This window comes from Astatotilapia calliptera, chromosome 13, assembly GCF_900246225.1.
Source record: "Astatotilapia calliptera chromosome 13, fAstCal1.2, whole genome shotgun sequence".
NCBI lineage: Eukaryota > Metazoa > Chordata > Actinopteri > Cichliformes > Cichlidae > Astatotilapia > Astatotilapia calliptera.
In genome coordinates, this window is record NC_039314.1 from 24828135 (window position 1) to 24855823 (window position 27689).

Here is a 27689-nt window from a genome sequence, read left to right on the forward strand (position 1 = left end):
AAAAAGGAGTTTGAATCTTAGTAACCTCAAAGTCAAAGTCAGTACTCTTAATCATCATCATACTGCACACATACTACTAAATGTATTTGTGTATGAAGCTACATAGGGCGATGATATGCTGTTCTTCTTCTGGTTATTTAAACTTCTAACATATCTGATTACATGCTTGACAAAGGGCACATTTAGCTCGTTTGCTGTTCTTTCTTGCTTTAACCAGCTAAACTTGATAGTCCTTATCTTTGAGTTTGTCTCTTTTCTGGAAAAATTTTTGAAGCAGTTGCCTTCATACATGGAGCTCCCTATGTGCCCTGAGCTCAGTATCCATCAGTTATAACAAATCAATATTTTTAGTATTTTTCTGCAAAATATGAAAACATCTCTTATTGGTTTTCTAAATGTAAATGTCGGTTCTCTTCGTCTAGTCTAAACAGCTATCGATAACAAAACTGCATCTGCAACAGCTAAGGTATAACATTTCTGCACCAGACCTTTCCGTTCCACCCTTGTCATTCCCTGATCTATTTCCTTGCTTTTAATTCTCATCTTCCTTTGTGTCATCCTTGTGCCTCTCTCTGTTTTCACAGTATGCCCTCTCCATTGTTGCTCATCCAAAGTGCTGCCTGACCTTTCCCAGTGGTGCTCCCTTTGGAGCTGGTGAATGAATTCTCTCTATGTTTGTCTGTATATTTTGAGTGTATGTGTTTGCATGTGTGCTTGCCATTTGATTTTGATTGTGAATAAATACAGTACTGTCTTTCCAAAGGTTGTGTTTGATTTAAAATAAAGTTCATCTTGTAATTTATGTTTCCTATTAGAGTAAAAAAGGTAGATAAAACAAGTTCATATGTGAGGGCAAGCGTCTCTAAGGGCAAGCGACTATTCACTATTGTATGAACTCTGTTCCATGCTCCGATCTGTCCTGCACATATCACATGCAGTTTTAAAAGACCAAGGGCCAGATTTGCTGTCTGTGTGCACACTAAACTTGAACTGAAAGGTTTGGTCACAGTCATCTTTGCTGAGAAGAATGCACATGTGTTTGTTATGAAGGTGAGTTTTTAAATGAAACTGATTTTTTTTTTTTTTTTGGTAACACTTTATTACACAGTGTATGCTAAAGCATGTTTTTTGGGCCTGCTGTAGCTGTGATAATTCCTGGAGCAAGACATTATCAGAATGAGCACATAATTGCAGTGGGTGGATGGCTCGGAGCTCTTAGTGGGGTGCCATAATTTTGTCTTTGTCCTGTAGTTCTTTACTGAGTCCTAAGCCTAAATGATTAGAGCTGTTCCTTGCATATTTCTAGTCCTCAGTGTCATAAAAGAACAAAAGTTTATGTGGAGTGTTGCTGGGCGAGGGAGAATAGTTCCCCATTAAAATGGCTGCGAGTCAAATTCTTCTCGTTGACTTAAATGAGTATCAGTGCGCGTAAACTGCTGTTGGAGAAAAACAAAAATAAAAAGGAAGAACAATGTGCACAGTGTAAATGTAGGATTATAGCAGTAACTTCATTACATTGAACACTGGTCATGATAAGACCTTAAATGTTTACCTTTCTTTGGAAAAATATGGAGCTGTCAGAGTTATACAGAGAGTAGCACCCCATGGTCCAAGGCCGCAGACAGTATCCCTCATTGTCCAATTGAAGACTTTGGCTTTTATCTGTTCCCTTCAGTGGTGTCACATTGATCTGTATTGCCATGCATGCAAAATCTATACTTGTACTATGTTGTTTTGATAAACAGATTGCTCGTTCCTTGGTCAGGTCATTTTTGAGCCGCTAATCAGGGGTGCTCTCGGCTGTCTACAATGGTCGTTTTTGAAATGAGCTGGCCATGTCTGTGTTTATAAATTAGTGCGTTGTTAGTAGGTCCCATGACAGGACTTTACATTCCCATTAGTGTGTTTGGGACTTCATGCTAATTTGCTCTGTTTAGTAAATCTGACCTTAATCTGGCAAAGGCTAGAATGCACTGCTTTAAGTTTTAGGATGGGGTTCAGTAACCAATGGGTGATACTAATCAATTCCTGATAATAATGAATGAGGTCCAAGTGTTGGGCTCCAAGCACCATTGTGCTTAAGTGCATTGTTAGAGAGTTGTTACCATGTTATTACTCTCAAGTCATAAAGTTAAAATAACAGAAGAACTTATGTTTGTGGCAGTGTGTTTTTCAGCTCTGTGGTTTAGTATCAACTACATCTGTTTGTAGGTCAGTAGCAAAAGTTGAGCCAGCTTTAGGTATGTCTTTATTAGGATTTTACTGAAATAGAACTGAAGTTGGTCTGAAGATATGTTTTTAATATGATGAGTAGCTTACAATTATGACTTCATTTATTTTCTTTTAAGCATAGAAATAATGAGTTTTGTGCATTTGACTCAAACTGAGTGGGTCCAAACATAAAATGTGATTTTGTTTTTATATATACATATTTAGAAGACTACATGTTCCTAATTTAAAAAAAAAAAGAAAGGACTGCAGTTTCCAAAGTGAACACAAAGTTGACTCCCAAACACAGTCCAGTATCATTTTATAAAAAGAGCATTTATTTCAAAGGTTTTTTTTTCTTTTTTTTTGCTTCGGAGATTGAAGCACATAGTAAAGCAACAGTACAATGTTCAGAAAATATAAGTGTGATGCTGTAACATTTTTTTTTAATCTTTATCTTCTTAACACGTTTTTGTTGTAATACTGGAATATTCTGCATGTATACTAAAATAAGAACTTTTAAAATTGTACAAATTGGTACCATAAAACTTGACAGAGAATAAAAACGAGGCGTTCTCTCACTGCAACAAACACAGATTGCTAGTTTTCCTCTTGAACAGGGAGAAAGAACAAAGAAATGCCAAACAATGAAAAGAGAAACAAAAATGAAAGAAATGAGAGGTTGTATGGACACAGGCATAAACCAAGTCTGTTTAACTTTAAGCAGTACATTTCTTACGGCCGCCTAAAAATGAGACTAGAATACCGTGTAGTCTCTCCACGTTTAGGCAACTGTACAGATAGTAAATCTGAGCTGCAAAGAGTTAAACCAAAATTTCTTCCCATGTAGCTGCAGCCAGTAAAAGAACAGTTATAATAATGATAACAATAAGAATAGAAAACAACAATAATAATCATAATAATATAATAACATTAAAAAAAAGAGATTGACCAAGAACCTACACATTTAAAAAGGATGTTTTGGTTTCAGCCTCAGCAAATGTGGTTCTGAAAACATACTTATGTTATTTTCCAGTGTTGTTATCTCTATATAGCAACACATGTTGATACAACAGATGTTGCCGCCAACATGCCGTGCACGGTACTGGAAGAAGACACAATGCACATTTTACCAATCTACATTTACTGTGCTGGCAGACTCAGTACATCCCATCTAAAGACTGTGCGGGGCGCAGGTTGGATCATCAAAGTGATATATCACGTCAGCACGTTGCTCTGTACACACCTAACATGGAGAATAGTTTGCTTTCTGAATATACGTCTCAAGTTACAAAAAGAAACAAAAGGAGAAAAAAAAAGAGAATGCACTGCGTTGCAAGAGTGTCTATTAAGTTTAAGGCGATTTTTAGAGCTCACAGGTTTGTACTCATTGTGACTGATCATCATCAGTGGACTCCAAATGAGGAAGTGATCATTCGTTGGTAGACTCGGTATGGGGAGTGATTGTTGTTGTGAGGAATGGGGACACAGGGCGAGGGCATGGAGAAGGGCAGCTTTTTCTTTTCAGGTCTTCTCTGCAGTGAAGAATGAAAACAAAGAATCATCCACAGTTTGAAAATTGAATCCTTGTTGAGTCTGTCTCTTTTTGAGAGTAGAAAAATTGTATCTGTGTAGCATTTTCAGTCCTTGTGTGTTCCTTTGTCTTTGTGTAGCTACTGAAGATAGCATTCTCTTACTCCTTACTCTTGTTGTGTTTTTACCCCTGGAGTTGTTGTTTATTTATTATAAGGCCACCATACTGTGAAGATGCTCACAGCATCTTCACAGTATCAACAACCCAGAGTCGGTCATGCCATCAAAACGACAGTACCTGCTGAATTCGGCACACACGACACGTCGGCAAAATCATTCCATTTGATTTTTGACCCTACTAACACATCTGTACATTTTATTTCTATTTAATAACATCAGGCAGTTGCTGGAATCCAAACAAGCTCTTCCTTTAATTTATTTCTCTCCCTTCCTCTTTGTCTTTGAGAGATCAACAAAGGGGATGTACTCCACGCAGAAACCTTTCAAGGGAATAAAATTTCCCTCAACAACCATAAAAGAAGAATGTGAATCCAGTCCACAAAAGTATATAGAACCTCTAATAAACTAAACATTTTGCTAAAAGCAAGTCATTTTGACCATACAGTAACATTTTTTCCATCAAATTACTCCCAAACAGACAAATTGCTGACATAGCAAATCTCCAAGCCCTGCAATGTTCAAGTCTGTAGAAATAGAAGGAGGGAAAGAGACACAGAAAGGACAAGGAAGATTTGGGAAAACCGGGAGTGTTTCATGTCCAGGTGTTCACAATGTGTCCATTGACAAATCATTTTGGAGGACTGGAGCGTTGCCATGGAAGGGGGAGCTGTTAACGTTTGTTGACTAATTGGCATGAACTGATCAGTTGGTAGTTGGTAACAGTTGGGAACTGGGGAGTGTTAACCCTCAGTTAACAGATCCTCATGGAATCAAGAAATCAGAAATCGGGGAGGCGTCCACTCAGTGAGACCACTGTTAAGAGTCTTCACCATCATCAGCATCATTAATGGAGCAGTCTTTGGTCCCGTACAAATCTGCCAGCTTCTTAAACCTCGGCCCCCAACTCTGCAGATAGTCATAATCCAAGTCGGACTCTGTTGTGACAGACTCGAGGGAACTCAATGACCCGGCCAATGATCCTCTGCCTTCATAGCCGTAGATCTGAATGGAGTCGTAAGGAGGTGCAGTCGGGTCACTGTCAGCTTCTGCAATTCGAGTCTTGATGAAGTCATCCACATCAACGCTGTTGGCTGCAGGACGGCCAATGCCGGGCCTGATAGGATACTGAAGTTCTGGTTTGATATCCTTTCTTGGCAGGAAACCGTTGGCACCATCTGGGTTCTGAAAAGTCAGAGAAAGAGAGAAAGGACACTACCGTCAATTATAAGCTTACAGATGTATATTGCAGAGAATGAACAAACGTAAGAATTGTATTTATCTGCTGGCAGATAAATCTGGTTAATATTCCACCTTAAGTACTTGTAGGTTTTTAGTGTAATGTTTATATGCATAAGCAGAAACTGACAGTCACAGATTGCTTTTGACCTGCCTGAGGCTGAAGCAGCAGACCCTCAATTTCCTCTTTTCCCCATAGACTTTTATCTTTAATACCAAGATGGTTATTGCCACTCGTCCTCTCACCCTTACCTGCAGTGTGGCAATGTCGAAAGCCTCTGTGTCCTCCTCACCGCCTCCCTCGTCATCATAAGTGATAATATTCTCCCGGATGTCTTCCTCCTCGAAAACTATCAGTGGCTCTTTCTTCTGACGCCTCAGTGCAACAAACAACACTACTATTGCTGCCAAATAGAAAACAAAAATGCAAGGGTTTATATTTCCATTTAAAAAACATTTTACAAAAACCTTCATGATTACAGGTAGTAGACAAGTTAATCGTGGATAATTAGTGTGCACTGTGGGAGGTTGCACCTTGGACATTTTAATTCATATCATTATTGTATTATGTTATACACGCATGCCATTTTAATTCTAAATTGTCATCAACATGTCAAACTCGTCAAAGGTTTTCAAATGTGTTGTACTCTGTGTAAAATGCAGTGTAAATTAAGGTTGAAGAATCAGCTAATGGCTTGTGAAAGATTTTCTGTTTTGAAAGCATATTTATGATGAGATATAAGGCTAAAAATAGATGTGTTTCTGTGTGTGTGTGTGTGTGTACTCTAAAGAACTGTCTTGTGTGCATGTGTGTTGTAATAAAAAAAATTTCAACCCAAGCAGACAGTGTGTGTATGTATATATATATGTATATATATATATATATATATATGTATATATATATTTCCTGTGCATAAAGGATAACAATACAACAGCGACTATCGCTGCTCTCTTATGATTGAGCTGCAGCTTTTCTGTCTGACACATACAGTAGGCAGCAAAGAGGCGGCAATGGAGACCAATTGAAGTGAAAGATACTGTTTTTTTTTTCTTTTTGTTTTTTTTTAGTTGACAGCTGCGCTTGTTACTTGTAAGCACAATCAAAACCTTAGCGGCTAAAAAAAAGCCTTTACCAAACTACCTTTTCAGCAGGCTTAAACACTGACAAAAGTGGTACTTTCAAGCTCTTCCATCCACCTAATAGGTACACCCTGACTATGAAAAAACCCTACAAACGCATCCCTGTGGCTTTGCCTCCTAAACTCTCCAGAAACCTCTGGAAAAGGCTAAAAAACATTAAAAGTCAAATGTTAATATTTTTTGTACCGTTTCTTTTTATATAAATAGTTACATATTAAAAACAGTTCAAATTAATTTAATAATTTGGCTGTGAATAATTGATCTTACTTTAATGGATACATTTTTATTTTTTACTGCACTACTAAAGTTCTTCATGTACTCCCAAATTTTTCAGTGTGGGGCACCTGTGGTCCTTGGAGATGAAAGTAAATGTCAAGCCCTGCTATTGCAACATTTCCAAGTACAATGTGCGAACCCACACTAAGTGATTATGCATGGATGGGGTATGAGAGTGATTCTGTAAGTGCTTATACATAAGTGATTCCTTGACCTCTACTCTTAAGAAGATCAAACGATGCAGCACAGTTTGAATGAGGAGTCAAAAATAGGAGGCGGCCTGAGTCAATTGCTGATGTTTCACCTCAGTGTAAAGTAAATGTCAACCTTTTTGGTATTACTAGAAAGGTTTGCAGTTAAATGGCTCAGTCTATAAACACACCCTATGCAATTTTAGAGTGGCCTCCCTAAAATTTGATCCAGGAATGAATAAATGTCATATATTTTAGTAATCCCCCCTCAAGAATTAAGAATTTTGTTCCTTACCAAGCAGAATGACAATACAAGCCAGTATAGCTATCAGGGCTCCAGTGCTAAGACCAGCAGGAAGGACGTAGGGCTCCACATTACAAGACAGAATTGTGTCTTTGCTGTCACAGGAGCAGACTCTGATGGTCAGGGTGTTGGTGCTGCTCATAGCGGGAATACCGTTGTCGTTTATCTCGATGGGAAGGTAGTAAACATCCTGGGTGAGACGACTGAATCCTTTACGGAGCACATAAATACTGGCTGTGCTGTCTGTAGATGGAGAGAGAAATAAGGTGGTGAATGTGATGAAATGATGGAAGGTTGTTCAACTTCCAAAGGACTATAAAAAACACATGCTGCTGAATGTTTTGGCTTTTATGTGCAAAAACTCACATAATCCACCTTTGCACACATTTTTCTTCTTTAGCATTGTCCACACACACAACTATTGCTGCCCTAACACAGCAGCCAATGAGGTGTGACTTTGATGACATTAGATTTATATTTAATAGTGGGTCCATTCATCAGTTCAAAAGTAATCAAAGACCAGTTATTGCTGTTACGACACCAACTTGCTGGCTCTGCCTTTGTACCCTCTTTTGTCTGCCTTTTTTCCATCCCTCCCATGCCATTCTTTCGCATTTATATTTTATTACCAACAGAGGATTACACAATATGAGGCATTTCAGAGGCTATATCGCAGGAAAAACAGTGTCTAACTTGTATATTAAAATACATAACAAAGCCATACAGGTTAAAAATGTACAAACTACTGATGTATAATAATAAGGTATAAAATGCAGACAGATCTCCTCTTGGAGGTTAAATTTAGTATGAATTTAACCCTAAAACCTACAAAATTTAGGACAGACAGCAATTTTTTTCAAGCTCTGTTCTATTTTTTTTTTTTATCACTGCATGTCATTTTTAATAATCCACCTTTATTTTTCCATCTTGCTTTGTGTTTCCTAAAAACCTACAGGTTATGCAGATTGTTCCTAAATTCATCATTTTTTTTCTCTTTTCATGCTTCCCAGTTGTTCTTTACGTGTGATCAGGTGTAACGACAATCTAAGAATTATACTTCCGTGAAATCTCTTAACATTTCCAGAGAGTTTACAAAGAAGTCAAATGGTGACTCACTGTAAGCTTTACTGTAGATTTACAATATAAAATCTTTGAGTCATGCAAAAAAACATGTTACATGTCACTTCCAGTACATTACAGGAAAAAGAAAAGGAAGATTAAAAAAAGGTTCATAACTTCTAGCCAAAAGCTATGAAAGTTACTCCAAACCCCACTCCCCGATAGAAACATCTTTCTGTTACTGATGTCATTTGTTGCCTCCTGCCAACACAGCCACTGTCTGAAAGTTGTATGTGTGATGCAGTGTGCAGGTGCGTGCTTCTCAGTCCTCTGAGAGGCTCTGGACTCTTTTCTGTCTGTCTGCGTTTCTGTTACCGTGTGGTACTGAAAAGGTCACCCTTTTGCAGTGTTCTTCAATGATAGAAATCGCACACATTTCAAGCTGCTCATTTTAAGAACACACCTAGACTTCTGATAATATAAATCTTAGTTCAACACATATCACATTTCCACTTGTTATTGCTTTGTACTTCAGTATTTCACATCTTCTTCTATAAATAATAGGGCTGGTCAATATGTAATTTCAGCAGTGAAAAGGAAGGAAAACTAAAACGCATGCTACGACTCTTGATTTCTCTGTGCAGCTGGCGAAATGAGTGAAGAACAGGAAAAAATCACAGAAAAGGAACATTTAGTTGAAAAGAAATGTATGGGTCTGTGAGGTGAGTTTAGATTGGACTCGGGCTCGGTTAGTTTGAGAATGCAAGAAATGCACGGGGTGCATTTCGCCTGTCCTCTCTCTTCTCCACTCTTTCTGCTTTCCCACAGCCATTCAGAGTGGGTCCGTTTGTGCATCCCACCCCTACTCTATTCAGTGAGGAGGCTGATTAAAGGCTACACATTACAGGTCTGCGGTGAGCCTCCACCTTACAGTGGAATTCTATGTACTACTACATAGAGCAGTGCTGATGGAAGAAACAGCCCCTTTCCTGAGGAAATGAGACGGATACCTCAAATGAAAAATAAACTTCTGGTTTACTTGTGGTTCCTGAGATATTTCAAAGTAGAATGGAAGGCAGAGCCTTGATATTTCAGGTTCCACTTCTGTGGAATCAGCTTGCAGTCTGGATTTGGGAGACTCTACTTTCAAGATTAGTGTTAAAACTTTTCTTTTTGATAAAGTATATAGTTAAGGCTGGATCAGGTGACCCTGAATTCTCTCTTGGTTGCACTCAGTGTTTCTTGTCCACTCACCCTTTTCATAAATATGTGTTTATACACCACTCTGCATTAAATTAATAGTTATTATCAGTCTCTTTCACAGCGTGTTTTTCTTTTTGACCTGTCTTCCTTCCATGACCCTCAACATGTCAAAGCAGATGGCTGCTCCTCTCTGAGCCTGGTTCTGCCTGTTGTTCTTCCTGTTAAAAATACGTTTTTCCTTCCCATTGTCTTCAAGTGCTTGCTCACAGGGGGCCATGTGATGGTTGGAGTTTTCTGTATTATTCTAGGGTCTCCTACCTTACCTTACTTCTATAAAGCACCTCCAGTGGCTGCTGTTGTGATTTGGTGCTTTATGAATTGAATTGAACTGAAGAAACACTTGAACTTCTCCAGTGTTTAATGTAATAAAGGTTGTTATGGGATTAAATAAAGGTCTTTACATATGTACTATAGTCTCTCCAATTATTTTGGAGTGATTTATTCTTAAAATGTAATTTTACTCATCCACCTAAAATACCTGTATTTTCCATATTGCAGTTTATTGAAACAACCTTTTTTTCAGTATCATGTGGCTTAAATCTATAGTAGTGTTCTCCGGATTACCTCGTTCTCTTTTCCTTTTTTTTCATCTTGCTCCCAGAACTAACAAAACTTAATTCAATCAGCTGGCCCCCGAAGATGTATGTACAGACGGACAGAGACCCCACTGCAATTAATACAGCCCGCAGGACATGTGTGCATTCATGTGCGTGTGAAATTCAGAGCACCTGCTGATTTCTACAAGGTACTGTAAGCCTCCATCTGGTTATGCTTTGATCTAATCTGAGTGAAAGGGGGAGAGAGAGCGAGAAGGAGACAGCAGATGAAGAAACGGTTAGACTGGCTAAAGAAAAGAATGGAAAGAGGAAGGGGAAACAATCAAAAAGCGGGGGGGAGCGAAGAATTGGAAGGGATGGAGAAAATATTTTAAAGGCCATCTACCTCTGTTGTCTTTGAGGGAAAAGTTATGGTTATGAGCAACTTCTGGAGCAAGGTTGAATGTGAAGTGTTGCCTGTAAGCCATCTCATCCTTGTCCACTGCGCTCAATGTTTCGATGACCTAATACAAACAAATTAAAATGCAATTGGAAGGAAACAAATGAATGTAAATACTGTTTCTGGATACATTTAGCTTCACCATCATCCCACCAAACACGTGCATTTTAAAAAAAATTTATCATCTCACACAGAAAGCCTCACCTTTCCCGGTGCGACAGTTTCACACATGAGGACCTCATTGTTGGTCGCGAACTCTGGAGGGTTGTCATTAACATCTTTCACTTTGATGTTAACCCGCACTTTGGTGTCTTGGTGATGGCCCCCTGCATGTATAGTACACACAGTGCAGTGCAAAATCATCAGTATTTTGCTCCATATAAAAATTCAAAGCAGTGTTAAAGTTATTAAAGCCACAATGTCATTTTTATGTGAATTATTTGTGATTGTCTGTGTGTCTGTATTGTAATCCGCATTTGGCATCGAGTGAATGGAAAGACTGTGAATATTTTTCATCTAAATTGCCTGTCAATCAGTCAGCCACTCAGCCAGCTATTTATTATTTTGATTTGCAAAAATTATAGACGAGTTTCTGAGACATCAAAAAAAAATACACTCAAACAGAATGGCACTCATTTAGTTGCAGCTCCCAGAAATGTCAAGTTATGCCTGCTGAAGATTAAATGAAGAAAAAAAAATGTGATGCAGACAGAATGATGTCTAAACAGCCAAAATAGACACAAAAAATACAACATCCAGAATATTAACTCAGAAAGATGGAGTGCACTTTTCTTGCTTTTCATCTTTAAAAAAGAAAACCCATCCATTTCAGTGCTGTACTGCCTTGCATATTTGCAATTTTAGTCAGTGTGATTTTCCACTACCCTGTCATTACTAGGCATTTATTTAGCTTCCCAGGGTCTGTATGTGGTTAGCATAGCCTGCAATGGTCCTAGCATTGTGGGCGGCAAGTCCGTTTCCATCTGTCCGTCTGGCGTCTAGCACACCACAGGGAAACCACGCAGCACTCTGCTAGTTTGAGCCCCAACCACAGAATACCAGGGTGGGGCCTCTGTGGCTTGAGGGAGGGTTGTTGGGGATAAAGCCAGGGAGGGAAAGCTCCAGAGGGCCTGTGGGTTGACTGGCATCTCCCCTGTTTCTTCCCCACGTATGCACTACAGTAGACTGTTAGGGTGGAGCTCATAATTAAAAGTTATAGTGGTGCTTTAACTGTATTTACTTCTCTTTTCATTTCTGTGGAGTTTTCACCAAAATTCTAATTTTCATGTAAAGTAAACTAAAAAATAAGCTCATTTAAAAAAAACAATTAAAATTAAGGAAAACAGTTTAGGTATAATAATAATAGTTAAAGTCTTGTTGTTGCCTTTTTTCTCTACTTGTTCTTTGCCCCCTTATACAATTAACATTTATCAAAAGCCAGCTCAGTGTAGCAGATCTTAGTTTTCATTTCTGGCTAGTTGCATACACTAACATTAGACACATTCCACTGAGTTATAGATGGGTACACTTATCAGAATGATACCACTAAGTCTCAGCTGTAAAGCGTGAAGTCAGTTCACCCCCTCTGATTCCAGACATGTAATTAGTTCATCAAGATTTAGGCTTTTTGCTGCTGACAAACATAGCAAAAGGGTTAACTTTAGTCCCACCAAGAGGAGAAAAAAATTACAGCCCGCAGCTTGAATCCACTTAAAGTCTGTACATAAGATGTCATGGAGTGTATCCAGCACCACAGGACGACAGCCCGGGCTTCGGATGCCAGCAAATGTACAGCCTGGTGGCTATCTGGGAATTTTCCATCTGTTTGTTCTTGTTTGACTTTTTCTTCTCATACTACATCAGCGTGTGTGGTTTCAGTAACAGAAATGACACAAAGGCTAAGTTCAAACACAGGGAGAAGCTCATTAACTCCCAGAATGGCTGAAAATAAAATAAAATTTGCACTTAGGTGTTGTTTCACTTCACATTCAATTGTATCATAAGGGTCTATGAGTCCAAACTGTATATATATTAACTTTTGCTATGCATATAATGATAAATAGAAGTGTGTCTGTGTAGGCCATATTTAACAGATCTATAGGGACTCATTTACCACACATCAGAATCAGTCCCAGTTGTCTTGTATTTCAGAGTGCATACATACCAATCTCTGTAGCTGACACAGATATATTATGCCAGGGCTGTGTTTCTCTGTCCAGTGGTTTTGTTGTGGTTATCATGCCATCTTCTGCGTTTATACTGAAGAACTGCTCTACATCTGTGTACCGAGGGATCATGTACCTATACAGAAAGTTAGGACTCATGAGTTATCGGCATTACACATACGAACTAATAGATTAAAAACAAAATACATATATACTACAATACGAAATACATATAGCATGCAGTGTTTTCGTTTTGTACTATTTTGAGAGTCTAATAGTCTAAATCCATTTTTACAAAATGAGTCTTGTTATGCCTTTGTCTTATTTTGCATCCTTGCTCTGTTGAAAACATCTTTAATAGATAATATTAAATAAAATATTCTACAGCCTAACATCATATGATGTTAGGCTGATGTGAGTCATATTGTTTGCTCAGTGTGGCTGAATGAAGGCTGAAAGTTTTTGTTTTATTTTTGTGATGTTCCACAGTGAAAAGGCAGTTTCTTTCACTGCCACAAGCCTGTCTTAATTAACGTGTTTGTGTGTTTTTATAGCGTGAACATCTCTGTTACCTGACAGGATTGTTGGCAACATCAGTGTCCTTAGCATGAACTCGCCCCACCGGAGTGCCTGGAGGGGCATTCTCCTCGACCTCAAAAGTGTAACTTGAAGCTATAAAGACAGGAGGCTCATCTGCATCCTCCACTGAGATCTACGAGCATAAACACACAATAAGCAACAACCTGTAAGGGAGTTTCTCTGATATTTGTCTTTTTTTTTTTTTTAAGTCTCAAACTCGTGTCATATATTTGTTGTTTTTATCTGTACCTTTATTGTGGCTTCATCTTTGTAAGGGCCCCAGGCAAGGAACTGGGGGTCAATGTGAGGGTTGGATCCTTCCACCTTCAGAGTGTATGACCTTTTTGTCTCAAAGTCCACCATCTGAGAAAAGGAAAGGAAATAGAAGCTATTAAAACAGCCCCCTCCTGTTTTTAACTGTAAACACTTGAAACCTTCTTTTCTTTTTTTGTCTTTTAATTAGTTTTATCTGCAGGAAAACACACATTACATCATTTGCTTTGTGAAGCGTATGTGCGCACTGTGCACTTTTAAGGCCTTGTGATAGGGGGAGCTGTTGCTGCACGAATAACAGCAGACACGTTAGTTGCAGTACTACAACTATCACGGACCAACAAAAGTAAAAGTAATCCAAATACCAACTTTAATTTCCAGATGGTTTGTTATCCATGATATAGCATATGATATGATTATTTTGGGACCAGAATGAATCATTGGGTTGTTTCTTTCCTGGCTTTTTTTTTTTTTTTTATCGCCAGATGAAAACAATACCTGTCTGCCTTTAATGAGCTGGGATTAGGTTTGGGATTTTGGGACACCACATGATAAAGGGAATGGAAAGCAGGAGATGAAGCTTCAATCTAAGACCAAAAGAACAGCAGGCAGGTGACAGTTAGATTATTTTATCTATAATAATATCATCTAAATATCCATCCTTCAGATAGAGAGAGGTAAATTAAGCCTTACTTTACCATTTAAAGTCACTGTCATTGATTTACAATACCACTGGCAAGCCGATGTAAAACCCTTAGATTTAATACGCTCTTATTGAACTCAGCTTCAGCTCACTTACTGAGTATTGGTAGAAAACCCACTCACTTTTAATAGCTTCGATTTTGAATTGATTTGAGTGTGTGCTTTGAGGTATTATGCTCAATGTCAAAAGCGTACATTTTCCTCTCATCACATTTCCATTCAGTCATTAAATAATTAGCACATCAATTATAAAGCCATGACCCTCATCCAAACAGTCAGCCTCATGGTATGCATCTAATGAATTTTCCTCTCCATCCTACTGACTCCTGTTCTGATGTACAGGCTATATGCTACTGCAGGGGAAACTTTGGAGTCAACAAATGTGTTGGCAAGCATTGTATAAAAGCTGTGATACCCAAGAGGTTTTCGCTGCTATTATTACGAGGATTCGTGTGTTGCCAACAGCACTTGACTGTGACTTCATCTGCAGCCCCGTCGTAGCCATAATCATAGTAGTAACACTCTTCTGGGTATCATTGCTATATTATAAACCCAGATAATAACCACTTTCCCTCGCTACTATTTTTCCAGCTGGTATGGGGACGTTAAACTGGCAAAGTCCCAGGAGCAAGCTTGATCTTTTCATTTTCAGGCTACCAACACTTAATGAAATCCCAGTGGGAGAGAGGGCTCATAAGCACAGTGTGAACCGTTAAAAGCAGAGAGAAGCTACTAGAGATTTATGAGGTTGACAAACTGGATGCTAAACAAGTCTACCGAAAGTAAATATTACGGATTTAAGCTGCTGATCGAAATGATTATCCTTTGCTGTGTGTTGAAGGCAGGCAGTCCAACTTATCACGGGTACATTGCCGAATCTAATATCGCACTGAAGGGATAAAATCCAAAGTGCGGTCTGTGATCCAACATGGAGGCAGGTAGATAATACCTTCTCTCAGTGGATTCTTCCACACTCATTCAGTTGCAGTACTATTCCACTGCTGTTGTCAGTGAAGGTGTTTAGTGTGATGATAGGTACAATAGTAGTAGAATAGATGTGACCCAGTTCTTTCATTTTCCCTTTTGCGTCACACTCTCACAGTCTCGTTTGTGCACTCTCTTTTTTTTACCACACATCCAGTATTTTCATTCTCTCCCTACTTTTGTAATCAGTGTGAGATGATAATAATAATAATAATTTTCACTATACTGTCCCCCCTTCCTATTGCCTTCTTGAAAACACAAGCAAACACACAGCTTCTTAATATTCTGTGGACTGGTTTCGTCAGGACACAGTTGAAAGAGAATAGCTGATTAAAGCTCATCCCTGTGTGTGTGTGTGTGTGTGTGTGTGTCTGTGAAGAAAGTGAGAGAATAGAGATTAGCGAAGGCTACTCTTGACGTGTGAGTCTGCATGCGTGCTCTTGTGTGTGCAAATGAGTGCCTTTAATTTTGCGTGGCACTGCCTTCGGGGGGCAAAAGGCATTGATTTCCCCCGAGAGGCATCAAGACCCAATAATCTCAAATGTGCACGTGCACGTACACAAAATTACTACACAAACCCTGAGCTGAGATGCCATCATCAGATTGAGAGGAGTGTAAGTGAGGCTAGCAAGGTGAGAGCACCTCTCATTTGTCCTAATGCTCAGTTTAAATCACCATCAGGCTATTAAGCTGTTATTCCAAGAGACACAGGGAACTGTGACAAAGGATGCTCATGTCAGTCAGTGGCCTTGCACACAAACAGCATTTAAATGGGCATGGAACTGTGATTAGCTCAAGGCCATAAACTGTATATAAGAGATTGGCACAGCTACAGTGACTCCAGACTGCTAATGTTAAAGTCTCAACATTAGCAGTCTGGCTGCCATTGCATTGGCTGTTGGAACCAGAAGTGACCAAATTTTGATCACAGGGTTGGGTGCTAAGCTAGCTTCATAAACTGTGTGGGTCGAACTCACAGACACATGCAACCACTAATTCGTGCTAAGTAACAAAATAAAGTACAAGACTTTCACTCACCAAAACATAAACATAAACTGGTTACATGGTCTGCACCTTGTTATTCGTGGGATAATTCCACAAATTATACAAATACGGCAGTTACTGGCATTAGCATTGACAAGACCTTGACAGCCATTGATGATAGCTACCTATGTCTTCACACCTGTCAATCAAAGTTTCACAGTTAAAACCATATGTGTCTGTGCGGTTGTTATAAAGGGGAAAAGTATCCATGGAGGCCAACATTATTTTAGCACCAGGCTTTAAAATCTGCTTTTAGTTTACTTGGACATTTTAACCACAGATTGTAGATAAAAGACGGTCACCATGACATCACCCACTGGTTAGCGAAGTCCCATTGTGAACTCTCAAGCTGAGCATTTTTGTTGTTTGCTATCCTGGTGTTTCGGCATGATGAGCAAAGGGAGGATCTGTCTGTCAAATGCAATGACAGAGCAGAGATTATATATCTTATCTCATTGGAGTAACTAAAAAGTGTTGCTGGGTAGAAAGACATTGTGCCTAGCACGCAGGTACTGTAGACCTATTTTGGATAAGTGATGGATGGAAATATGAGCAAAGCCTTCAAATGTTTCAACTTATTTAAATTCAGTCATTGTTTAAACAAGTTCATGTATTTAAATGAGTCTAATTTTTGTGTCACAAAGATTAAATTCGGAATGTCTGTGTCTTTTTCTGTTCTTGCACACATGTATGCACATCTGCATATGTGTCTAACACTGCTGTTACAATGAGGTCACTTGTCTATACTTTCAGCTGTGTTGAGTAAGATGTTTACCATCGCTTTTAGCATTTCACAAGCAGAGAGGGTTCTTTGCGCTTGCTGTTGGATAAAGCCAAACACATGTCCACACACAACTGCACCCACGCAAACATAGTGCACCACTTTAGTGTAATCAGTTGATCTCATTTCTTTGATTGGAATCCCTTGCTTTTTTCCTAATCTGTCCGCTCAGCCAGGGGTTTCTAACAACTTCTTTGGGGGAATCATGGATAAAAGTGTCAGTATTTTGACTGTTCCAGTCTGTATTTCAGATTCTCTTCAAATCTAATAATGCTCTCCTGAGAGCTTTCAGTCATAACCATACTTGTATACTATTAGGTTATGCCTAAATTGTGAGTTAACTGCTTTGCTTCAGGGAACACGAATGGTAGCTATCAAGAGAGGAGAGCAGAATTATCACTCACTCATTTCTATGCTTAGTCTTAGTGACACCAGTGGGAAGAGTACTCCTAACCCTGGCAGTCTTAATGCCATCCTAGAGTTCTGACTTGGAAAGGATTCACTCATGCAGACGATTGTGAGGGAGGAAAAAAAAAACATGAAACTGACTTGTATCGATTTATTCACACAGAGATTTTCCCACAGCATCAGTAAAAGCGAACTGTGGGTTAAGGGTGGCTGTTCTTTTAAGTAACGTCATTGCTGTCTGGATAGGGAATGCAACTTACCACAAATGGCATCGTAAATCATCCAAGCATATAATTACATATTTCAATATCAAGTCTTTTACTAAACTTGGACTTGGTTTGGAATTTAGGAAGAAAAGTCTTTCTGTCCCATTCTGAACAAAGAGAGATTTGAGTGTACATTTCATTACTATTTTTCCTGACACATTAACAATATGACCATAAAGGCTTTTTCTTTTTTTTAACTGAGAGATTCAGAGGTCGGATGTCCTAGAAGGGAGAAGCAGACTAGTACAGCTCAGTGGAAGATTCAGCTCATAATCCTGACCTGAAGCTACATATACAACAATGCTTCTGTGTGTGTGTGTGTGTGTGTGTGTGTTGTTCGTCAAAGAGAGAGAGAAAAAGAAGAAATGAGTGAAATTCTGCGTGTCTGACAGAGCATTGTGTGCATTTCTGATGGCCGGATCGACGGGGTACAGTTGAGAGAATAAGGGACTGGTTGTGTGCAGGCATTAGAAAGACAGAGACTGAGAAAAAGTAATTGTGTGTGCTGAGCTGGATCACTGAAAGCCACAGTTGTAGTATGTGTGTGTGTGCATGTGTGGGTTACAGTAACAGTGCAGAAGATGAGCTCTGTGGCCTAGGGAAGCATGAAAGTTAATGCACTCTCACTCTCACAGACACAACCATGGACTTTGGTGGTCATATCAAACAATATGAAACTGTGAAGGTTCAGAGAAGGGAATAGAACAACATTTCTGAGCTGCTTCAACCCTTTGCTTGATATTTTTATTTCTTTTTTTCTCTTTACTTGGCTTCACTTATTTCCTAATGCAGTACTTCAACACACAAATATGGACAGTGGTTTAAGTCTGGCTTGGCTGAGGTTAACATTAAACTGCTTTTTCTATAGAAAAAGTGCTGCCTCAACTACATTTCTCTGCTGGCAAATTGAAAAGTGTGCAATGACGCACACATAGTTTCCATAAGAGCTAGCTGTTGAAGCAGCCACTGTCAAATAACAGACCTTTGACAAAACGTTCATTACCAGAAAGTCATATAACTATAACTTTCAGTGTAAAAGGCAAGCAAAACAGAGTTAAATAACTTTCTAATCCTTTAGACATTTGTATTTAATTGAAAATAAAACAAATAATGTTGAAAAGGAGAAATGTCATTCTCATTTTCCAAAATGTTCATTGCTTTAAAATGCTTAAAATCTATGTAAAAGACTGCATGGGTAAATAGTTCCAGATGAACATGTAATAATCTACCATTAGCAGCAAGTTTAGGGATTTCATCATCTAAACTATATAATATCATTAAAGGATTCAAAGAATCAAGACAAATCTCTGTAGGGAAACATAACGTCAAAAACCAATAATGAATGGCCATAATCTACGGACCCTTGGGTGGCACTGCATTAAAAACAGGCACTGCTCGGTAACAGAAATCACCGCATGGGCTCAGGAACTCTTCAGAATTTCACTGTCAGCAAACAGTTTAATGTTACATCCACAAATGTAAGTTAAAACTCAACTCAACCATGCAAAAAAACTGTTTATAAATAATGTCCAGAAAAGCTGCTCCTATATCTTGAAGGACATTGAAGATGAACTCGGGTGAAGTGAGAAACTATCCAACTGTAAAAATAAAAGTTGAAAGTGTTTTTGGAGATCATGGAGGAGCACAAGGACAGGGATTTTGGGGCTTATTATCTGCACCCATTTCTAAACCCAGCACCGGTGATAGATCTGGATTACTTTATTAGTACACATGGGTATCTCTGTACTGAAGGAAGGATATACCAAAAGGCTAACCTACTACCAACTACCCAAACAGAAAGTGCTTAGTCTAACTTTTTCGCATGTACATTTACTTGTGTAAATTCTTCAGTAGTTTGCATAACATAGTTCAACAGCCGTTAAGATGGCAGTAAAAATGTCAAAACTATGCTGACTCCAGTTTTCCCACTCCTCCCCTAGAACAGCTGTGAATGAGTTCAGTCAATTTTTTATTTTCTTTGGTTAACTGCAGCCCTCCTGTGAAGGCACCATTATTACTGTCTAATTAAAAAGGCTTTAGAGGACCAAAATATGATGTATTTCACAGGAAATTTCCTTTTTTTTTTAGCACGACAGTATCAAACTGAACATACTGATAAGATGCATTGCAATTCACTGCTTACATCAAATAAACATTCATCAGCCATTTTTTATTTGGTATACCTTTTCAGCTGCATGTAACAGCAAACTGGCTAGTTACATGAGAGCAACTACAGCAGGTTGTCAAGACAACCAGCTAAAGTTCAAACTAAATTTCACAATAGAGGGAAGAAAGGTGATTTAAGTGACTTTGAATGTTGCATGGCTGGTCTGAGACAGGCTGGTCTGAGTACTTGAGAAACTGCTGATCTACTGGGATTTTCCCACACAACCATCTCTGGGGTTTATAGATAATAGTCGAAAAAGCACGAAATATCCAGTGTGCGTCAGTTTCTGGGTTAAGATGCTTGTTGATGCGAGAAGTCACAGGAGAATGGCCAGACTGGGTAAAGCAGTCCAAAAAAGATTTGTCATAACCAAGGTAGTGACGGAATTTGGCATAGGCAACATGAAAGCATCCTGCCTTGTATTAACTGGCTCAGACTGGTGATGGTGATGTAAGATGGCGATGTGGGGGAATTATTTCCTCGCACATTTGCCTCTTAGTACCAACTGATTATAACTTAAATGACACACCCTACTCGAGAATTGTTGCTGATCATGTCTATTGCTTTGCCCCAACTTTGTTTTAATTTTATCACTTGATAAACCACAATCTAATAAAGTAAAATGAGCTTACTCATAAACCCATGGGAATCATTTGAGAATCCACTGAGCTTCAAATTGAGTTTCACCCTATTGTTTGGTTGTCCAGACCAATGCGTTACTCCTTTGAAAAACTACTAAAAACCCACTCTAAACTGTCATAATCAGCAAATACAGTCAGCATAACTAAAGGGCTAAATATTTTAAGAATTAGTTGGGGTCTAAAGAGATGGCAAAATAGTTAAGATAATTGAGTAACTTCCATCTGATGGACCAAATCCAAGGGAGAAAATGCAGTTTTAAGTTGCTAAGTTTCTTTCTTTCTTTTCTTACCTTCTTCAGTTTAATCACAGCTTCTCTGGTTTCGGAGTCTGTGGTCAGTTCAAACATGTTGATTCCGTCTCCATCTATTAAGCGGTAATTCACCAGCCCGTTGTCTCCAAGGTCGGGGTCTTTAGCTTTAAGACGGCCCACCTCCTCTCCTGCGACTTTATCCTCTGACACAGACATCGAGTACACACCTGGAATATAAAAATATGTGTGTCGGCTTCTTGGTGATGATAGTGATGACTTTTGGTCACAGCTTGCTTTTGTATTCAACACTGTTCAATTCTTGGCTGGTTGCCACTGTGTTTACTATCTGAGGCAGGGTCAGTTTTGGAGGGCAGTGAGGGATTAACATGAACTATACCATCTGTCTCATATGGCCCAAAGGATATTAATATCCCCTGTAGTGTCAGGTGTGTGTGTGTTTGTGTGTGTGTGGGTATGTGAAGAAGCAGACACCTGGTTTCAAGAATGGGAACAGTATGACCATATGTCTACTCGCTCCCCTGGTTTTTTTCCCTTTTCTTCTGCTCTTATTATCTCTCCCCTCAGTTCAACCTGAACCACTCATCCCCATTTCATCTAATTTTACTTTAGCCTCTGCTTATTTTTTCATAACCCCCTAACCCCCCCCCCCCCCCCCCCCCCCGCTCTCCTCTCAGCGCTATTATCTTATTTATTTTCTCTTCCCAAATCTTTCTTCCTCTATCTTTTCCACGCTTTACTATTCTTGTTTGTTTTTTCTCAATTCCTCCTCGCCTCTTCTTTGCCCCTTCCTACACCAAGATTTGGGCATTGAACACAAAGTAAACTCTACATTTATGGGCTGTACACCGTTAGCGTGTTTATCCTGCTCGTCCAGGTGTGGCAAACCTGTGAATCATGAAATTCAGTCTGTCATGTGGCTTCTGAGCGATTCACAGGACTTGATCCATTCAGCCTAAATCCCTCCTGCCACCCTCAGGCCTGTTACTTTTTCCTCACATCTCCATCGATCTTCACCAAATCCCTCTTCTCCATCTTTCGTCTTCATCTCTGTCCCTGCTTTTTAAACTCCTCTGTGCTGTTTGACTCTATTTACTAAGATCTTTGCCCTCTTTATCTCTCCTGTGCTTCTCCCTTTTCCATCCTCCCAAATCTCGTCATTCATCCTCACCTCTCCTCCCTCATCGTTCCATTTCTCGCATCCCTGTCTGTCCTCTTCTCCTCCTCTTTTTATGTACCATTTTGGCTAAAAGCTCATTTCATCCCTATCCCCCCACTTTGCCCCTTTTCTCTCTCTTCTCCTGTCATTCTATTCTTGCTTTTGCTAAGTAGCTTAACATCAATGGCTTCTGGCGGATGAGTTAAACATTGTATGACAGAACACACAGGCAGCTTGGCATACCTGGCTGCAGGCTAAAATGAAGCGCGTCACATACAGGAAATGTACATTTACATTTAAAGATGACAGTTGAAGCAAATAGGAATTCACTGAGTTCATTATTGCAAAAAGTCAGGCACAGGTTAGTCTCCCATACCAGAGAGAGTGAGAGAGATTTCGGCTACTGTCATTACTCCCACAGACTATAAGCTCATAAACCAGCCATGTTCAAATATAAACACTAATGAAATATCTAATAAATGTAATTTGTGTAATGACCACAATCTCTTGGGTCGGGAATTTTATCTGATGACTGACTTTAGAACAATGATGTCTTTTATTACTCAGTAATTTCCTAGTCAGACTTGTGATTTTGATGTGTTGCGATATATGGAATTTAAACTCAGAAGCAAAGTTTGATGTCTGAAAAATAAATATGCCTGTGGTGTGGTTAATTATATCGTGGTGGGTGTGGACTGAGTTTTCAATTAAATAGTCTGTGCCTAAAGAGCACATAAAGCCTGGGTTTATAAAGATTAACCAAATTGCATAACAGCATATTTGTTTAAACTATCAACAGTAATCCCACCTATGCACACGTTTGAGGAGATTTCTACTCAAAATATTGTCACTCCTGATATTTTTATAAGTGTTTGGGCCCTTTATTTCATTTAAACAACTTGCATTTGAAATTACTGATTTATTAGAGCAGCAGAATATAGTTAGCGTTTGGGATTGGGGAATGGTAACACAATATTGTCCCCTGGAGCCTACAGGTGGCTGGTGGGACTGTGGAGGAGTTTAATAGTGGGCAGCAATGGTGCTGACAAGGCAGAGGGAGAGAAGGGAAACTCTGCAGCTTAAACAGGCCACCACATTTGGATAGGACACGATGAGAGTGGGGCACATCACTATTGCTGTGTGATGCAATGCAGCTGTTTCCTGACTAAACTCACTCAAAGTCTTCATAGCATTCGTGTTTAAAGTGTTCTGCACACTTTGACTCGTCTTAGCTGACATAGGCTTCAGCCCCCTGCTAGCCCACATTGGAAAAGCAGTTAAAAAAAGTTATGCATTCTATTCTACTTAAATCTGAGAGAAGAGCTAAAACTAAAGTTCTAAGGTGAGTTTAATCTTTCCAAGATTTATGAGAATAGACAGTTCTGTAATAGAAGTCACTGAAGGTAAATGATGTTCAAATAGATATCGCCCAAAAGATCTTTCACCACTTCAAATGCCTTTTTATTATCTGCTTTGTTCTCCATTGTTCCTGTTCAAACAAGAATGAGAGAGAAGCGCTGCAGCTGACATATATTAACAGTATTTAACAAAACCATCTCTGTCATGTCAGCCTAATAAAGACTGAAGTCAGAGAGAGTTAAAGAACAATCAATTGCTATTTGCCTTTGTTTTTCTGCTCCTACTCCTGTCTGTGCTGTGATGGATTTTTCGAGGCTGCAAACGAATGACGCTTGATAATGAGGTGAAAAGAGAGAGAATTGCAGGGACAGAAAGTCTCTGAGAGAAAGAGACATCAAGCCTTAGAGCGAAAAGAAAAAAATACAGCAGCTTGAATGGAAGCTGAAAAGCTGCTAGACAACAAGAGGGAGTCTAGCTGTGCCATATATATGCATTATTTTTCGGTGTGTTTTTATCTTTTTTATTTTTATTCCATCTTTGTATCTGTTTTATTTTTGCTGTCTCTCAGACTCCGTTTTTGTTTCGTGACTCTTATCTCATTTTCCATTTTTTTTCTTCCTCTCCTCTCTCTCACTCTGCCCAACTACTAAATAAGTAATCACTGTCCTCATTCACACCATCTGGGAGAATTTTCTTGCAGGTGGTTGTCCTGCTTTTACTTTTTATTTATTTATTTTTTGACAAGGGTACCGAGTTCCACAACATATTGTTATTTGGTACATTGTCTTGCATTGCAGATGTAAAACTGCCAGTGATGCACAGGCAAGTATAATGTGGTTATTTAGATATAATGTGGCCTATGTGTGTGACTTGATCCTGTCTCCCGAATATTTTTCACCTGGCTCATGAAGAAAAGTGGATTGCAAAGCGTTCCATGGTTGGTAATGCACATATGCAGGCTTAAAGGAGATTATGAAGTGGGTTACTTTTTTTTTAATTTTTTTTTTAGGTCAGTTACTAGTCTTTTGTTTAGAGTTTTCTACAAAATTTGCGTCAGCAAATCAGCCATTTACGGTTTTAGGCTCTCCCTTCACTTTTACACCATCTGTCACGATGTAAGAACATGTGGCATTATTAAAGAAACATGCATATGCCAGTATGGAAACTTCTATATATGCTTCTCGTGCTGGAGATGAAGTCTTGCCTTTTGAGCAGTTTTTCATTGCTCATAAAACTCTCCATCTAAACTCCCTCAAATGTCCTTTTGTTGTGGTCTACAGCATCACATTTCAGCTTTGCATTGCAACACAGCTGTCAGCTTGTTATAATATACAGGAACTGGAGTGGTGGTTTTGACTTTCTCTCTCTCTGCATCTCCCTGTCTTTTACATTATCTCCCTCACTGCTTCTGTTCATGTCTCTCCCTTTTCTTGCCTATTCAGCTTCTCCACAGGCTAAATCCTGATCCATCATCTCTTGTTTTCTCCCCATTTCTTCTCTCCATACATTCCTGAGGCTTTCTGCAGAATCTCTGCCAGGAGCCCTTCTGCTCAGCGCTATAGGAGGGAAGGACAGAACGATGAAGGAAAAAAGAGCCATAGCACAAAATGGCAAAGTTGGATATAATATGGAAAGGTGGACATGAAGGTCTGCTGGGAAGTGGTTGCAAAGAAAAATGCATTGGTGTGAATCCTTGCTGAGGTTTAGGATGTTTCTCTTTGAGGAGAACCAGAGAGGTTAAATCGTTCTATGAATATTTGCTATTTGGCTGTGCATGAGATGTGATCAGAAAGTTCAAAAAACCTTACCTGACATAAATTTGGCCAATCTCTCTTTCAACTTCTTCTCAGGCATCAAAGAAAACTTCCAGCATGGCTGCCATTTTTAAATATAAATTGCACTCTCTAGGTCCCGTTTGGACAACACTGTGCACTCTGCTGTTGCACTGTAGACCCCAAACTTACACAGATGACAAACATTATCTTTTGTTTCCAAACTGATCTGAATTTTTATGGAAGATCATTGCTGCTGATGAGAGCTGGCTCTCCGAAGGGATTCCGTGAAAAAGTCTTGAGTTCCCAAGCCTGAAGGAAGCACGTTGGGTGTGGAACAAGACCCAGAGAATGCTTATCATTTTTTCAGCATTCACAGAGTTGTGCACCAATAATTGGTTCCTCGGGGTGAGACTGTCAACACAGAGTTTTACTGTATTGTCCTGAGGCATTTGGGGGAAACATTCAGAGGAAATGGTCTGAACTGTCGTGCATGTCAGTGTGCCATTATGTGCTAGCACAGAGCACATTGAAAATGCAGGAGTTCTTTGGACTTACCACACAATATTTGCTCACCGCTTGCCCCTCCTCTCCATATTTATGTTGCATCCACTTCTGGAGATTTAAATCACATTGGAGGATCCAGCAGGATACTCAGAGGCACAAGCAAAAGGTAACCTGACAGGACATGGCAACCGTGGTGGAAATGGTACAGACTTTCGCAAAACTTGAATGGGAGATCATCATTATCCAAACGAGGTAAGGTTGATGAGTTTTAGAAGTCCATTTCCAAAACTTCCAAATCATATAGAATGGATTTACAGCAGATGGGCATTTTTTGAATTTGTACAGTATTAAATGGAACTAGAGAACTCACTATCATTGTACTGGTTGTGTATTTTGTCACCGAGCAAATAAAATAAAATAATTTTTATCAGTTAATAGAATCATTGGCAGTTCTGTATCATCTTTCATACAGAGAAATAGATTCAGATAAAAATATAAACTTCTCATAAAAAATGTTAAAAAAAAAAAAGAATTTAAAAAATATTCAAATTTTGTGCCTCTGTCTCCTTCCTCGCATCAAATCTACTGTTCTTCACAAATCCAGAGATCTGCTTTTTTCATTGCACTGCTAATATCTAATTCAACCAATGCCCTAGGGAACTTCTAGCTAGTATCCAAAGACAGTCATACATGTTGGGGGATACTCCAGGATCCCAATAAAGACTCTTTTTAAATAATTCTTTTTTTTTTGCCTAAAGTTACCTCACTACTTTGTAAGTTGCAAACTAATGACACCATGCACTTGATGTGTATTGAATGCCCTTGCACTGACCTTTGGTGATTATTGCATAGTGCAGAAAAGGCTAGGAAGATGCAGACTGGAAGTTCAGATAGTGTAATAGCTCTGCTGTCATTTGGTAAAAGGTCTGACACTTTCACACCTCTAATGGAAATGCCTAACCCAAGGAAAATGACGTACAGCTACACAATACAGTATATATTATCGATGGATAACTAGAAAACGTAGGCGTTTACTCACTCTGTGGAAATTTTGGAGGGTTATCGTTGACATCTGTGAGGGTGATTTTAACTTCTGTGGTCCCTGACAGCCCTCCCATGTGACCACCCATGTCTTTGGCCTGGATGACGACATCGTACTCCTGGCGGGCCTCACGGTCCATGTTTGGCAAGGCAGTACGAATTATACCTGAGCAGACAGAGTGGTAACATGACATTAATGCTAAAATAAGGCTTTCTTTTAGCCATTCTGGAAAACACAACCACTGGAAGCTTGTGGGTGAGGTTTTATGGATTTTTGAATGATGAAAAAAACAGCAGATGTCTGCATATCTACTCTTGTGTTGTATATGCTACTGTACTCGTGTTTTGTCACACCATGTACAACATGTGCATTTTACGTCATGTCATTTAATATTATTAAGAATTACAATAAGGAATTGTATACCTGTTGAAATTAATAAATGAAAATGTTAAACAAATCCCACTTTGAAAACACTATCATTGCTAAGTAAAAACTACCAATTTACAACGAATTTATTCCAAGATTCTTCATTTTGTAAGAGAACACATCATCACTCATCATTTAAATAAATAAGAACTCTAGTAGAACATTTGTGAAGTCTTATTTTTATCTATTTCAAGCCCCAGTGATTTTTGTCTGTTTAATTCATCACCCACTACTCTCTTTCCATCTCTCTCTTTCTTTCTGCACATGTCTAGCTGCAGTGTCAGAGAGGCTTTCTGTTGTCATATTATGCCAAAAGTGTGTGCGTATGTCTGTGACAGCATGGAAAGCTGATAATCTCCAAACCAATTAGAAATGTGAGCTATGGATTTGAGCCAGTCAAATACCCAACACTGGTTTGATTAGCCAGATTTACTCTGCCCAAATCTCTCTGCCTCTCTGTGCCCTAACCACTCACTTTCCATGAACTATCTCTCTGTAAACCAATTTCTCTCTCCTTCTCTACCCTAACCTCTCACTTTCAGTTCTTCTTCACTCTCTCTGACCTAGCATAGCTCAGTGTTTGCCCTAACCTCTTTCCTTACATCCAATTTCCTCTTTTAATGCAAACCCAAATATTAGGCCTCAGCTCTGCAGGGACCAAAGCTGAATGTCCGCTGGGGACCTCTTTCTACAGCTTGCCTTCTTTTCCTCACCAATTTCATTGGAAAGGATGTCTTGTTACACGATCCCTCTAGCACA

At 39.1% G+C, this 27689-nt stretch overlaps 1 protein-coding gene across 1 annotated transcript in view; it reads right to left on the reverse strand.

The window, feature by feature from the left end:
- Positions 1 to 3132: 3132 nt before the first annotated feature.
- cdh11 (cadherin 11, type 2, OB-cadherin (osteoblast)) overlaps positions 3133 to 27689 on the reverse strand; it is an 88659-nt gene continuing 64102 nt past the window's right edge. The window contains exons 7-16 of the mRNA XM_026191194.1: positions 26502 to 26669; positions 20687 to 20874; positions 13380 to 13493; positions 13124 to 13263; positions 12551 to 12687; positions 10591 to 10712; positions 10333 to 10450; positions 7060 to 7311; positions 5410 to 5561; positions 3133 to 5103 (exon numbers count right to left, since the gene is read on the reverse strand). Of these exons, the coding sequence (XP_026046979.1) occupies positions 4738 to 5103; positions 5410 to 5561; positions 7060 to 7311; positions 10333 to 10450; positions 10591 to 10712; positions 12551 to 12687; positions 13124 to 13263; positions 13380 to 13493; positions 20687 to 20874; positions 26502 to 26669 (1757 nt within the window). The 3' untranslated portion in view covers positions 3133 to 4737. The remainder of the gene's footprint in view (positions 5104 to 5409; positions 5562 to 7059; positions 7312 to 10332; positions 10451 to 10590; positions 10713 to 12550; positions 12688 to 13123; positions 13264 to 13379; positions 13494 to 20686; positions 20875 to 26501; positions 26670 to 27689) is intronic.